We start from the raw sequence: 12947 nt of genomic DNA, 5'->3' as shown, positions 1-12947 counted from the left end.
CGTTGGCCTGTTTGAGGCTGGGATAGTCCCAGGCATTGAGTCCTCTGATTGGCTTGACGATGAGAGTTGCTACGCTAAACTGTCGTCAATTGTTTGCGTGGAGCCATCATCGTTGTATCAACCATCTCAATACCCCTCATTTCGCTTGGACCATCCCGAATGACATCAATTCCATTTCTATAAGAAAACCGCCCCTCCTCCTACCATCAAATCTCCATCGCCATCACTTCCACTCAACCCCAATCACCAAAATGCCTGTTGAAACCGCCTACGACCCCAAGGACATGCTGTTCCGCCACCTGGGACCTACTGGTCTCAAGGTCAGTGTCTTCAGTCTCGGCGGCTGGTTGACCTACGGCGGTACGCAAAAGGGCGACATCGTGAAGCAAATTCTTCAAAAGGCTTGGGACCATGGTGTCAACACTTTCGATACCGCTGAGGTTTATGCCAATGGTGAATCTGAAGTCGAGATGGGCCGTGCTCTTAAGGAGCTCGGCTGGCCTCGTGATGAGTAAATACCCCCAAGCACCCAAACTCGATTTATACTGACTTTTCTAGGTATGTCCTCACCACAAAGGTCTTCTTCGGTACTGGGCGCAAAGAGCCCAACACTCGAGGTCTTAGCCGCAAGCACGTCGTCGAGGGTCTCAAGAGCTCTCTTAAGCGTCTTGAGCAGCCTTACGTCGATGTTGTCTTTGCCCACCGTCCCGACTACGCTACTCCCATGAAGGAGATTGTTGAGGGATTTACTCAGGTCATTCGCAACTTGAACCTTGCTTACTACTGGGGTACTTCTGAGTGGACCGCTGCTCAGATTACAGAGGCTACTCACATTGCTGAGCGCTACAACCTCATTGCTCCTGGTAAGGCTTTTGATAACTAATATTGCGACAGATGCTAACCGTTGTACAGTCGTTGAGCAGCCTCAGTACAACGCTTTCCACCGTGAGCGCTTCGAGGTCGAGTACGCTCCTCTCTTCAACCAATTCGAGTACGGCACCACAATTTGGTCCCCCCTCGCCTCTGGTCTCTTGACCGGCAAGTACAACAATGGAATTCCCGAGGACTCTCGATTTGCCACCAACAAGGCCTTCTTCGAGAACACCGTCAACGAGCTTCAAACTGAAGCTGGCAAGGCCAAGATCGAAAAGGTCAAGAAGCTCTCCGAAGTCGCTGAGCGTCTCGGCGGAAACGTCGCCCAGCTGTCTCTTGCATGGGCTCTCAAGAACCCCAACGTCAGCACAGTCATTCTCGGTGCAACCAAAGTTGAGCAGCTTGAGGATAACTTCAAGGCGCTTGAGATTTATAAGAAGATCGATGATAAGGTTTTGGAGGAGATTGAGAAGATCCTTGATAATAAGCCTAAGCCTGCTCCTACTTTCAACCGCGAGAGGTAAATAAAAGTTTTGGTATGGTCCAGATATGAATAAGAGATCAATAATGAACGAATATGAGTTTTGAGCTTGTTGCGATGAGTAACGTGATTGATGAGATGTTTATCCTTGATCCACAATGGTTCTTATCGTTGGTGACTGATTGGACAGACCCTACGTAGCATCGTGTGCCACAGCATGCGTGCGTGAATAAGGTTGATTATAAGGAAACTTAACCCCAACTCAAAGGTCAAGAAGCAGTATTTATTAATTTCATGGCATATCGCGCGATTGCCGTGTATAGCCACTGTTAGCTCTTATGAAAAGAACTGATGGAATGATAAGTAAAGTTATATGAAGTAGATCACGCCGACATTGAGAATTTCCATGTAGCTCAAGCTCCAGGCAAGTCATTTAATTTGTGTGAAGGTAATCTCTGGCTTAAATTACGATAAACCTTTGAAAATGGTCAAACAAAAATCTTATTTCGCTGTTCAGGGTACAAGAAGCCCTTGGCCCCTCACTGCGACAAGAGATAGATTCCAATACAGGACCTTGATCGCGGACAAATGTTGGCCGCCAACCATATCGTGAACATGCTTGAACAACTACCCCAAGAGATCTTGGATTTAATCTTTAGTCTGGTAAGATAGAACTCTACCCCTCTTGCTGCACAGACTCTCACAAACTCCGACTCTAGCTATCCATGGACGACGTCAAAAATCTTTCTCTGACGTCAAAGCACCTCCATTCTGCTACTCTTGAAGCCGTCTGGGAATCTATAGTCATACCAGCCTGGAACAAAAATGGTATTTTTGGAATCAAACTCGCCGACCTTCCGCTTGATCGAATTCTCCTCGCCAGACATATTGATCTACGGTTCATAGATGAGGACTATTCTAGAATTTGTCTACACAGTCAAAAACTACAGCTCTGTCGAGAACCAGCCGATGAAAGCATTATTGCTAGGCCAGCAGCCTTCAGTAGTGTTGAAGAAATCATCATCTCACTACTAGAGGAATGTGAGAAGGATCATTGGAAGTCATTCAGGTTTGTGAATCACCTGCCTGAATAAGAACCCAAGATGAATACTGATGCAATCTAATCAAGCTGGGATCTAGGAACATGTATACCGGCGTCAGTCTTAGGAACTAACGGTATAGCCGCCCGTCGGCAGTCTGAATTGAGTAACTTGAAGTTGACAACTCATCTTTACTGTCCTCAACGCAGAAGGCCCCCCGAGACAGCGATCGACCTGTCCGCCTTTACCCATCTCCTGGATATCAGTTGGAGAGGACCGAATTCAGAAAATCTCAAAACATTGGCCATTGCGCTTAGAAATAATAAGTCGCACCTTTAATCATTGGAACTCGACCTCATCAACTGCCCGCACATGCGAAGGGAGCTGGGGTATCAAAATGATAGCGAGGTGGCACACGGGCTAAAAGCAAGAGACTACATAAACGAAACGGTGTTCGGCCTTGACAAGCTTTCTCCTTGCATCAAGTTCCCAAACTTGCATACCATAGTTCTGAGCCACGTTCCTCTGAGCGCAGCTCTGGCAGAGACTGTCGACTTTGAGATTCTCAAATCTCTAACGATCCGGTCATGTCCACTGTGGTATGAGTTTGTGCTAATAATGGCACAGCAAAGTCCCAGTCGAGCTAATAAAGCTGGAGCTCCAGGAATCATGGCCCAAGAACGACGAGGGATCGATATACATGGACGAAGACGATCCAATTGCATTTTTGCTGGATTCCTTTGAAGGACTTGAAGAGTTTTATCTCAGCCAAATCGGCGGGATGCGTTCTATACTCACATGGCATCATGTGTGTCATCATAAATCCACATTGAAGATATTTGTGAACCATTCGAGGTTCTATGAAGAACGCAACCGACGCTGGTGGGATCAGCCAGATATGATGCTTCGTGACTGGAATACGACACCATTCAGGGACGACCCAACCTCTACGCCTCTCTATCGGCTGGATACCGAGTTCATTAGCTTATCTTGCGCGCCCAAATTTCTGGTAAGACCCAAGACCTTTTTCCTGATCAAATGCTAACTGATTTAGAATGATGTAATAAACCCCTTTCTCCATTCCTTGTCAGATACTGACAACTATAGAATTATGTATTGAACCCTTTCTCCAGAAAGGAGTGTCTGAAAATCGTTCACCTCCGCCAATCGCGTAGCGACATAGGCCCTGATTCTGAGACTTGGGCAGTCACGATAGTAGAGGACGAAGAACCCATCGATAATGCTCCAGCGGTGGACGAAGGTGATAACCCTAGCAAAGAGTATTTGCACTGTGCGTTCTGGACATTCATTCAGCGGGTCTTCTCTCCCAAGGGTATCAAGTCCCTGGAGTACATCGTGTTCGGTGACTATGGCCGACCTGAACGAACGAGCAGGGGGAACTTGCTGATATGTCGGGAGCGTTATGGATCGCAAGATTCCCGCATCATTAGAGAGTCATGCCCAGAACCTGAATGGTACTATATCAAGAAGGAGTACGGGGATGCTCTGAGGTCATGTCCCTCAGATCCGTTGTTTGACACGCCAGAAGTTCAGCGCTATAAACACCGGTGGGCTCAATTCATAGCAAATGTAACAAGATCCCCGTAGCAACATTAGAAATATTCCCAACCACGTCCCAAAAGTTCGTGTTACTCGTATTCCTCGTCTGCTCCAACTCCCTAATCCTCGCCTCCATCCTCCTCTTCTCCAAGCCATGCGCCGCAACCTGCGCCGAGTTCGCCTCCCTAATCTGCCTATTCAACCTCTCAACCTCCCCCCTCCACCTTCCCGCCTCATCCACCGCCCCTCTCTGCCTCTCTTCAATCTTCCTGATCGTCTCATCATACTCCGCCCTATCCTCCGCACGCGCAGTCTCCATCTCCAGCTTCAGCGCGCTGACCATGCGGTTCGATTCTGCCATAGCAGCTTGAAATCGCTCGTTGGCATCTGCGCGCTCGGTACTTAGTCGGGTTTCCAGATCTTGGATCTTGGCTTCTCTTGCCTTGCGTTCGCGCTCTAGACGGACGAGCTGGTCGTTGAAGGCTTGTTCCATGCGGCGCTGCTGTTCGCGGCGGTCGGCGTGGAGGGCTGCTTGCTCGCTTTCGAGACGGCGCATGAATTGCTGTTTCTCTTGTTCGAGCTTGTCGAGCATTTTCTCAAGTTGCACATCTCGGTCTTTGATGGCTTGTTCTTTCTCTTCGCGGATGGAGTTGAGTTGGGCTTGGTGTTGTTCTCGTAGCTTGTTGAGTTCCTCGTTGAGAGCTTCACCTGCCGTGGTTTGGTCGACTCCTAGACCTTGCTCTACGATCTCTTCTTGGATCTGCAGAGTTACGGCAGGGAGGTCAACTAGCTCGTTGACAATCTCAAGAGCAGACTCTCTTGTGTTCTGGAATCGTCGAATTCTCGAGCCTTTGTTGCTCATATATCCCCACCATTCAGGAGTTGAGATCAGCTCATGCTCTCTCGCAGCTCCCTTTGACTCATCCTGTAGCTCATCCCAGAAAGTAGTCGCAAGGATAACATTCTCAAAGGCACCATCACCGCAAAGATTGCGGAACATAGTGAGGTTTCGCATGATGGCGTTGGTCATTCTCTCATCTTTGATGCGGTGCAGGTAAATGATCCCGCTGAGCTTGACGTTGTTCATGTACGAAGAGCTGAGGGCTTGAGCGACATCGGCAAGAATGTCAGCATCGCCTCGGTACGTGTCATCAAAGCCAGGAGTGTCGAAAAAGACAAACTGCTGGCCCCGGATGAGGCACTCGTAGGCTTCCGTTTTCTGCGTGCCTATTGGTGGTTAATGTTCGTTCACCATCCACAGAGTCTAGTGTTGACTTACATGATCCAAGTGAATGTCCGACTTGGGGCCCATCTTCATCGTCTCTGCCAGTCAAGAGCCGAAGAAAGTTACTCTTTCCAGAGCCAGTCACTCCCATCACCGCAATCAATAGCACTGGCGGAGGGACGTCCGACTCATCGCTTACCGATGTGTCTGTTCCCACTGACGGAGCTTCTGGCAAAGACTGCGCAACTTTGGTCATGATGAAAACTGACAGGGGTCTCAATAAGCGTGATGCACTAATTTACAGCTGCAAGTCTAGACTTAAGAGTGAGAGAATGTCTCTTGATAAATACAACAAGGCGGACTAGACACGTTCACTTTATGCCGACATATCCGGTGCTGTAACACCCAAAATCAAGCTTAACATCGCATGAGGGGCAATTCACACTTTATTCGTCAACGATAAGCACTAGCTTTACAAAACGACAGTTCTATTTCAACCTACACGCTGCAGCAAACCTGCCTAGGGGAGGAAAGAAAACTCAGGACCTTGACCCTAAGCGATAAAAATGCTTAGGTAAATCCAGCCTAAACTTAGGAAAATCTTTGCCAAGTTTATTTTGACACCCTACATGAAGGTCCTGGGTTTTCTTTCCTCCCCAGGCACTAGCTTCACAAAACGACCGTTCGACTTCAACCTCCACGCTACAGCAAAACCTGCCTTTCAAGCTGAACACCCAAAAAGTGATATAAATCACTAGTCCCGCGCCACCATCCACTAAGGCCCTGCATCTTCCCAGTTAGACACCCAAACCTGCGCAAGCGACCAGACAATGCCTCGCCCGCGATTCTCAGATTCCACTGGCTCCGAGACAATCCGCGGGCGCACTACCACACAAATCGGGCGATTGTCGAACCGCTTATCACCTTTCAAGAGACCAACTGTTGGGTGGGCCTCCATATCGCCAAGCATGCTCTGGAACCGATGGAGGGTTGCATCGCCTAGCGCCTCGACGCGGATATTGGTTCTTAGCTTCCAGAGTCTTAGCGCAAGGCTGCATGTGGTCGCAAAAAGCTTGGTCAGTTGCGTGAGGCTTTCTCTGTCGAGGGGCTCGATGAGGGGTTCGTAGGTCCTTGCGAAAGCTTCGGCATATGCTTGCATTGCTTGGTTGTGTGGAGGGAATGCTTGCTCTAGGTACTGGCAAGTCTGGATCCTCCACGTCACAGTGGCTTCTGTGCTGGCGCCTGAGATTGTGTCAGTTTGCCTTGTTGCCTGGATGTGAAGTGTACAAACCTCCTTGCAGGGCTGTTTTGTTCAAGTAATGCTGGCCAAGGAAAAATGGGTTTTCGAGAAAGGTCTGCATGAGCGTCTTGGTTAGTGAAGCCTGTAGCAACACCGCTGTAGCTGTTCTGTGCGTCACGTCGAATCTTAGATGCTCCTCGCAATCTGGATCGTTCATGATGCCTTGAGTAAGCATGAGGTTTCGTGTCTCTTCCACACTTTCGATCAGCGGCAAGCGATTGTCTATACACCACTCAGAGCACTTCTCAAACAGGTCCTGTAGTTCAGTTCGAACCTGGTCGTCAGGAAAGTCGCTTGAAACATGGCCAGCCAGCAGTGATATAGCCCTCGAATGGGCCTCAGTAACCACAACCTCTTGGTTCTGGATATCCTGTCTCAGAGTCTTGTTCACATCTCTTTCCTCGTCAAGCTCGGTTTCAAGGTCTTTTTTTGTCTGCTTGAGCTTTTTATAGTCATCAAACAAGCGATCGTAAGCTCCTTGTGCTTTCCTGAGTTCCTCTCCTCGTTTGCGCCAGTGCTCATCGGACTCGGTTTTCCAATCTTCCCATTGCTTGATGCGACGCTTTTTGCCGTCAAGATCGTTGGTTTGTAAATTGAACTTGATTGTCAAATTATTGAGACTCGTGCTCAGAGAAATCTTCTCAGTTCGTAACTGGGTTACTTCCTTCTGAAGTTTCTTTTCTCTTGAGGTTTCTAATTTGTGGCTCGGCTTCTTCTCATTCACTCTCTCGGGAACTGCAGAAGGCTCTGAGGCGCCGAAAGGGTTCAGGGACTGGGTGATACGCCCAATCACCCCAGGGTTTTGCTTGAGGGCCTCTGAGTATGTCTCCACGATTCATGGTGCATTACTTGTTGACTTACCTTGGGTTGATGCTCAGACGCTTTCACAGTCTCAAAGACATCAGTCATGGTCGCGTCTGCTGGAGGATAATATCTCGGCTTCTTGTCCTCGGTCTTGGAATATCTCGGCTGCTGCAATTTAGTCAGAGGATCACTGTGGGTTCCAAAATTGAATACCTCTTCATAGGGCCCCTCATCCTCACTCTTTGGTCGGAGTTGGTCGCCGATGTTCTTCAGAGCTCCACCAGAGTCATCGTCTCCAGACTGTCGCTCAGATTCTCCGCCCATTGTGATGCTGTCAAAATGCGGTATTGATTGAATGGCGCAACGATACGATTATCCCGGACTCAATTAACAAAAGCACTATTTATAACCCAAAATGGGCATCCCGCCGCAGGAGCTCAATCGTTTGGCTTCCCCCTCCATCACCCTCCCTGTAAACCTTAGCCTTTCAACCGTGATAGTGGCTGCATATGCAAGGCCGAGCCCCCGACAAAACGCCAGACCACCACACGGCAAAACGCCCGTGCATTTCAACCACCCCTGTAAGGCATACTGAGATCAGCCGCAAACTTGGCGAACTGTTTAAGCTGGCGCCCTGAGCCAGGTGGCCATTTGAACACGATGTAAGTCATTTTATCAAGATAGCAGAGCCTCAGTGAAGTGAACTACAGTTCTTTTCCACGTCGCAATTAAGACCACAAGCAGGAATACGTTCATCAATCATGCTGGCTGTAAGAAATAGGACGAAGCTGATAGTCGGCATCGACTACGGTACAACGTATTCAGGTCAGCACACTGTAACTCAATGACGAACCCCCGCGGCTAATCTTCTCAACACCAGGTCTTAGTTTTGCGCTCTCCAATGCCGCAGACTTCAAAGACATTCATCCATGGACAAAATACCCCGGCTCGTCAACTCACATCGCAGAACACTGCCACAAAGCTCCATCATGGGTTGCCTTCAAAGATGAGAATCCTGATCTCGACGAGAACGCATGGGGCTATCAAATCGAACCTGGTATGAAGACTTACGCATGGACAAAGCTCCTCCTCGATGATCAAGCACTCGCGACAGAGTATGATGATCCTGATCTTAACAAGGCCGCTGGAAATGGCCTTATGAGATTACCAGCTGGCAGAACTGCCAAAGACGTGGTTACCGAGTATCTGAAGGGTATGCATTCTATGTATAAGAAAGCTGTTATTGAGAAGATTGGGGAGGATATCCTTGAGGAGATGCCTGTTGACTTTTGGTTGACTGTTCCAGCGACTTGGACGGAGAGAGCGAAGCTTATAACTAGAGCTGCAGCTTTGGACGCTGGATTTGCGTCGAGACCTATTGATCGTTTGAGCTTGATCACAGAACCAGACGCGGCTGCGCATATGGCTTTGAAGTCCAGTATTCATCACGTCGAAGATCTTATTGATGTAGGTAGCACCATCTCACTTTTTGAGTTCATACTTACACCGCGCTTAGGTTGGCACGGGCGTGATGGTTTGTGATCTTGGTGGTGGTACTGTCGTAAGTTCAACATTACTCAAGGCCCTGTGTCTTGCTAAGGAGGCCAGGACATTACAACATCAGAGATAGTCAGAAAGTCACCTTCTCTAAAGCTGAGGGAGATTGCCATCGGAGCAGGTAAAATGTCCGGATCCGCAAATGGAACGATCATACTCACACTCTCAGGTGGTAAATGCGGCGGGACATTCGTAGACCGCAATCTCTACAAGCTCCTCGCAAAACGTTTCGGAACTGCGTTCACCAGCCTGGGTCCACAGCACGTAGGTCCCGGCAGTCAATTTATGGACCAATTTGAGATGCGCAAAAGAGATTTCAGTCTCGATACACCGAGCAAGAAGTCTTATAAGCTAACTCTGCCTATGCGAAGCCTGGTAGTCACTCCGGAGATGCAAAAGTACTACGACCCTGACTTTAACTGGGTGCTTCTGAGCAAAGATGATATGAAGAGTCTTTTTGATCCTGTGATTGACGTTATTCTCAAGCTTGTGAAAGATCAGGTTGATCAAGTCAAGAGAGATAAGGAACCAATAATCAAGACGATGTGTCTGGTTGGTGGGTTTGGTTCCTCGCCCTACGTCAAGGAGAGGTTACTTGAATGGTGCTCTGAGCAAGAGATACGACTCACAACACCATGGACAGGCGCGCAAGTAACCCCTTAGTGAGAAGTACCTTACTGTGACTGACTTATCTCTAGTTGGGCAGCTGTTGTCTGCGGTGCTGTGTTGCGAGGTGTCGAAGGTTCTATGGTCGGACAAAAGAAATGTCGTCGACACTATGGACATAGCATCTCTCGAACATATGATCCAGCAGTTCATTTCAACTTTGATGAGAACAAGCGAAGACTGTGGAACGATCCCTGGACTAAGGAACAAAACCTCTCTGGCTTCATGGATTGGGAGATTGCGAAGGTAAGCTTTCATCAGGTGTCATTTGCGGAGGGATATTGGACTAATGAATCACAGGGCGCTCTCCTCGACGACGACACTGAGATCAGCACAAGTTTTTACTCGCACTTCTCAGAATACTTTGATGGAAAGCACTCGCATGATCTTTACTCGTGCAGCTTGGATGAGGCACCCGAGACTATTGAGAACGAACGTGAGTGGAGATTCCAATGCTAGGAACCATGGAGCTAACGATGGCTAGGAATCGAGAAAGTTGGCGAGGTTCTATACACCATCGATGACATTGGTATTGACAAGACCAAGATCAAGTCCATCCAAGACGCCAATGGCATTCACTGGTATCAGCTACTACTCACCTTGACGATTCGTCTCAGTGACGAGGATGTTGGTGTACTGGTATGTCGGATCTTCTGTCGCGGGAAGGAGGTTGGAAAGGCTGAGATAGGGTACTCTTTTACGTGATTCAGTCCATTATCTACCCAGTCGTTTGGCTTTCGCGGCGCCGTCTTGTAAGGCGTTTAAGACTGTTGTGCTTTTGGTCGATTCCGCGATTATATATGGCGAGAATGGCTGTTAGAGACTACTTTTTTTCGTTAAACTTACGTAATATTGATGTGAGAAATAGGATCTACGAAGTTCTTCGCAATGGCCTTGAATAATAAGTCCGGGGAACCACGCCTATTTCGAGTCGTCTCGGAGTACCACTGGCTGTCTCAGTCTCGCGCTCTCAAGAATCACTGAATCTTAAGTCCGCTAAGCTCCGGGATAAGACTAAAACGCGAAAAGTAGTATGAGTCACAGCGAAATATAGAGGGCATTTAAGTAATAAGCTTTGCTGGGTTTGCTTAGTTATTTGGACTTGGTGACATGCCGCTGGGCTATTCAAGTGGGATGGGCGTCACGTAATCTGGCGTCGGGGTGCGGGGGAACACCGAGCTTCCCCGAGCGCGCGCGCATTTACCTGCGATCAATCAGAGCTCCTCACCACTCGTATTTAAAACCTCTATATCTTCATCAACGATCAATTGCTAGAGCCAAACATCAAAATACGTCCTGGAACTCCTAAGAATGGCCACATCTCTTTTCTCCAGCCTCAGAGGCTACACGTACAAGACCATCCCATACAAATCTACCCCCCATGGCGACATCGTTCTTGATGTCGTGTACCCGGAAGAAGCCGATGATTCCCCGACGACTGTTCTCATTCACATCCATGGTGGATTTCTCGTAAGTCTGGTTAAGCCTTGGGGGAAATGTTTCTAACATGTGCGTAGATTGTTGGGGACAGATACAGTTTTGCCCCATACTGGCTGGTCAACGCTGTGACCACGCGGAAATGGATCTTCGTGAGCCCTGACTATCGTCTCGTCCCAGAATCTACCGCCCATGCATCGCTTGACGATTCCATCGATGCGTACAAATGGGTGCGCTCATCACTGGCTGACGCGATTGGACGCCCTATTGGACCTGTCTTGCTGGCTGGTTCTAGCGCCGGTGGTTATCTCGCACTGACGACTGCAAATGCCGTTAAACACAAACCAGATGCGCTGTTGCTCATCTACGGAATGCTTGATGCAGCTGGTCCGAGATATACGACTCCTGGGACGAATATCTGGGGCGCACCGCCTTTCGATACCACGTCGGTGTTGAGCCAGTTTCCCAGGACGAAAGAGAACGATGATCGAAAGGCCATCTCAGGATATCCCCCGCCTGAGAACTTCCAGCAAGACCCACGGTTCCAGGTTGCGTCAGCTCTTCACATCGACGCCCTCTTCCCAGACTACATGGCCGGTGTTGAAGGCCTAAGCCGCGAGATCGCCAGCAAGGGCATTGATGCCATCCCCGAAGAACACCGACGGTTGTTTCCTCTTTCTTTCGGCGATCTTGCCAAGATTCCCCGCACGTTCTTGCTCCACGGCGTCAACGACTCTGCTGTTACAGTGGACTGCAGTATCGTAGCTGAGAAGAAGCTTCGTGAAGCGGGGGTTGAGGTTGAAAAGGACTTTCCGGAGGATGCGGAGCATGGATTCGACGGTAGAATCGGAAATGTTGATGTTGAGAAGGCAGAGGCGGACGGGATTCCCAATATCGAAAGTTTGAGAAATGCCATTCGCTTCCTTGACTCCTCCGTTAAAAACTAGACATAGCAATGCCTCTGGCTACAAATAGACCAATTATTTATTGCTTATTCACATTCGACAATCATGCATGAAGTAGATACTCAAATCGCATTCTCCTCTAGACTGAATGTAGTCTACTTGATCTCAGCTACGACACTCTTGATGACCTCCTCGAGATTCTCCTCCTTCAGCCCAAGTAACCCAATCGCATTCTCATCACCCTTCAGCGCGTGGCCAGCACCATCGGCAAACAAGAACTTCTCGAGATAATTGCCAAAGGCACTAAAGTCTCCTTTGGCAATCTTCTCGTCTCCAATCTTCTCCAGCTCAGCGCCAGTGACATGAGAAACCTCAAACTTGTCGCCAGTGAGCTCCTCGACAATCTTCAGGACTTCATTCTGAGTTGTCGTAACACCAGCGATGTTGAGATACTTGTTCGTTGTCTCATCTGGCTTCTTCAGGATAGCAACGACAGCTTCGCCGACGAAGACCAGTGATGTTGTGGAATAGGGCTCGTTGCCCGAGTCGGTGATGCGAATCTTGCGATCCTTGATGTTGATGAATCCCCTATCACTTTTGAGGCCCTGCAGCGCAGTCAGAAAACGTTACCGTCTTAAACGAAGGCCGATAACATACCGAATCAAGGAACAATCCGTTAGAAAGGCCAGTCCAAGAGAACCAATCATGCTTCTCGGCAAGCTCAATCAAGTAGTCAGTGTTTTGGATCTTCGCACCGAGAATCTTTCCAATCTTGGTATCTCGGTTCTGACGAGACGGAATGCCAAACTCGGAGGGAATAAATCTTGGGACCTTTGCTGCGATGGCTGCGTCAATGATGACCTGCTGGCTTCCAGCAGCAGCCGTTGCCGCGGCTGATACTACGGCATCCTGGCCGGCCAGGGCTTCCTTGACGGAGTCGACTGAAGTGATATCGACACGCTTCACGATCACTTTATCGGGAAAGGCTGCAGAGGACTCATTTCTGGTGATAGCTGTGACTTCAAAGCCAGCTTTGAGGAGGCTGTCTACGATTTTTGATCCAATGAGACCAGAGCCCTGGCGAGGTTATGTTATGTTA

The 12947-nt window shown here is 48.8% G+C and overlaps 6 protein-coding genes across 6 annotated transcripts; 4 read left to right on the top strand and 2 right to left on the bottom strand.

The window, feature by feature from the left end:
- Positions 1 to 251: 251 nt before the first annotated feature.
- FPRO_13930 (putative potassium channel beta subunit protein) lies at positions 252 to 1397 on the top strand (the record flags this gene model as incomplete). The annotated part of the gene is made up of 3 exons (XM_031218899.1): positions 252 to 511; positions 559 to 863; positions 913 to 1397. 3 exons carry the CDS (start codon positions 252 to 254, stop codon positions 1395 to 1397), a joined length of 1050 nt encoding a protein of 349 aa, XP_031084712.1.
- A 572-nt stretch (positions 1398 to 1969) lies between these two features.
- FPRO_13929 (uncharacterized protein) lies at positions 1970 to 4002 on the top strand (the record flags this gene model as incomplete). The annotated part of the gene is made up of 5 exons (XM_031218898.1): positions 1970 to 2017; positions 2074 to 2423; positions 3022 to 3403; positions 3449 to 3454; positions 3502 to 4002. 5 exons carry the CDS (start codon positions 1970 to 1972, stop codon positions 4000 to 4002), a joined length of 1287 nt encoding a protein of 428 aa, XP_031084711.1.
- A 71-nt stretch (positions 4003 to 4073) lies between these two features.
- Positions 4074 to 5435, bottom strand: FPRO_13928 (uncharacterized protein; the record flags this gene model as incomplete). The annotated part of the gene is made up of 3 exons (XM_031218897.1): positions 4074 to 4139; positions 4196 to 5181; positions 5234 to 5435. 3 exons carry the CDS (start codon positions 5433 to 5435, stop codon positions 4074 to 4076), a joined length of 1254 nt encoding a protein of 417 aa, XP_031084710.1.
- A 519-nt stretch (positions 5436 to 5954) lies between these two features.
- Positions 5955 to 7607, bottom strand: FPRO_13927 (uncharacterized protein; the record flags this gene model as incomplete). Its single annotated transcript, XM_031218896.1, has 3 exons — positions 5955 to 6421; positions 6471 to 7284; positions 7341 to 7607. The coding sequence occupies 3 exons, from the start codon at positions 7605 to 7607 to the stop codon at positions 5955 to 5957; spliced, it is 1548 nt and encodes a 515-aa protein (XP_031084709.1).
- Positions 7608 to 8044: 437 nt separating this feature from the next.
- On the top strand, positions 8045 to 10211 carry FPRO_13926 (uncharacterized protein; the record flags this gene model as incomplete). The annotated part of the gene is made up of 8 exons (XM_031218895.1): positions 8045 to 8108; positions 8164 to 8750; positions 8800 to 8844; positions 8892 to 8961; positions 9010 to 9487; positions 9539 to 9752; positions 9807 to 9942; positions 9991 to 10211. The coding sequence occupies 8 exons, from the start codon at positions 8045 to 8047 to the stop codon at positions 10209 to 10211; spliced, it is 1815 nt and encodes a 604-aa protein (XP_031084708.1).
- Positions 10212 to 10817: 606 nt separating this feature from the next.
- FPRO_13925 (uncharacterized protein) lies at positions 10818 to 11890 on the top strand (the record flags this gene model as incomplete). The annotated part of the gene is made up of 2 exons (XM_031218894.1): positions 10818 to 10976; positions 11024 to 11890. 2 exons carry the CDS (start codon positions 10818 to 10820, stop codon positions 11888 to 11890), a joined length of 1026 nt encoding a protein of 341 aa, XP_031084707.1.
- Positions 11891 to 12947: the final 1057 nt, after the last annotated feature.

This window comes from Fusarium proliferatum, assembly GCF_900067095.1.
Source record: "Fusarium proliferatum ET1 genome assembly, contig: FPRO_scaffold008, whole genome shotgun sequence".
NCBI classification, from domain to species: domain Eukaryota; kingdom Fungi; phylum Ascomycota; class Sordariomycetes; order Hypocreales; family Nectriaceae; genus Fusarium; species Fusarium proliferatum.
The sequence above is the reverse complement of the archived record's forward strand: the minus strand, read 5'-3'. Positions and strand labels throughout refer to the sequence as shown.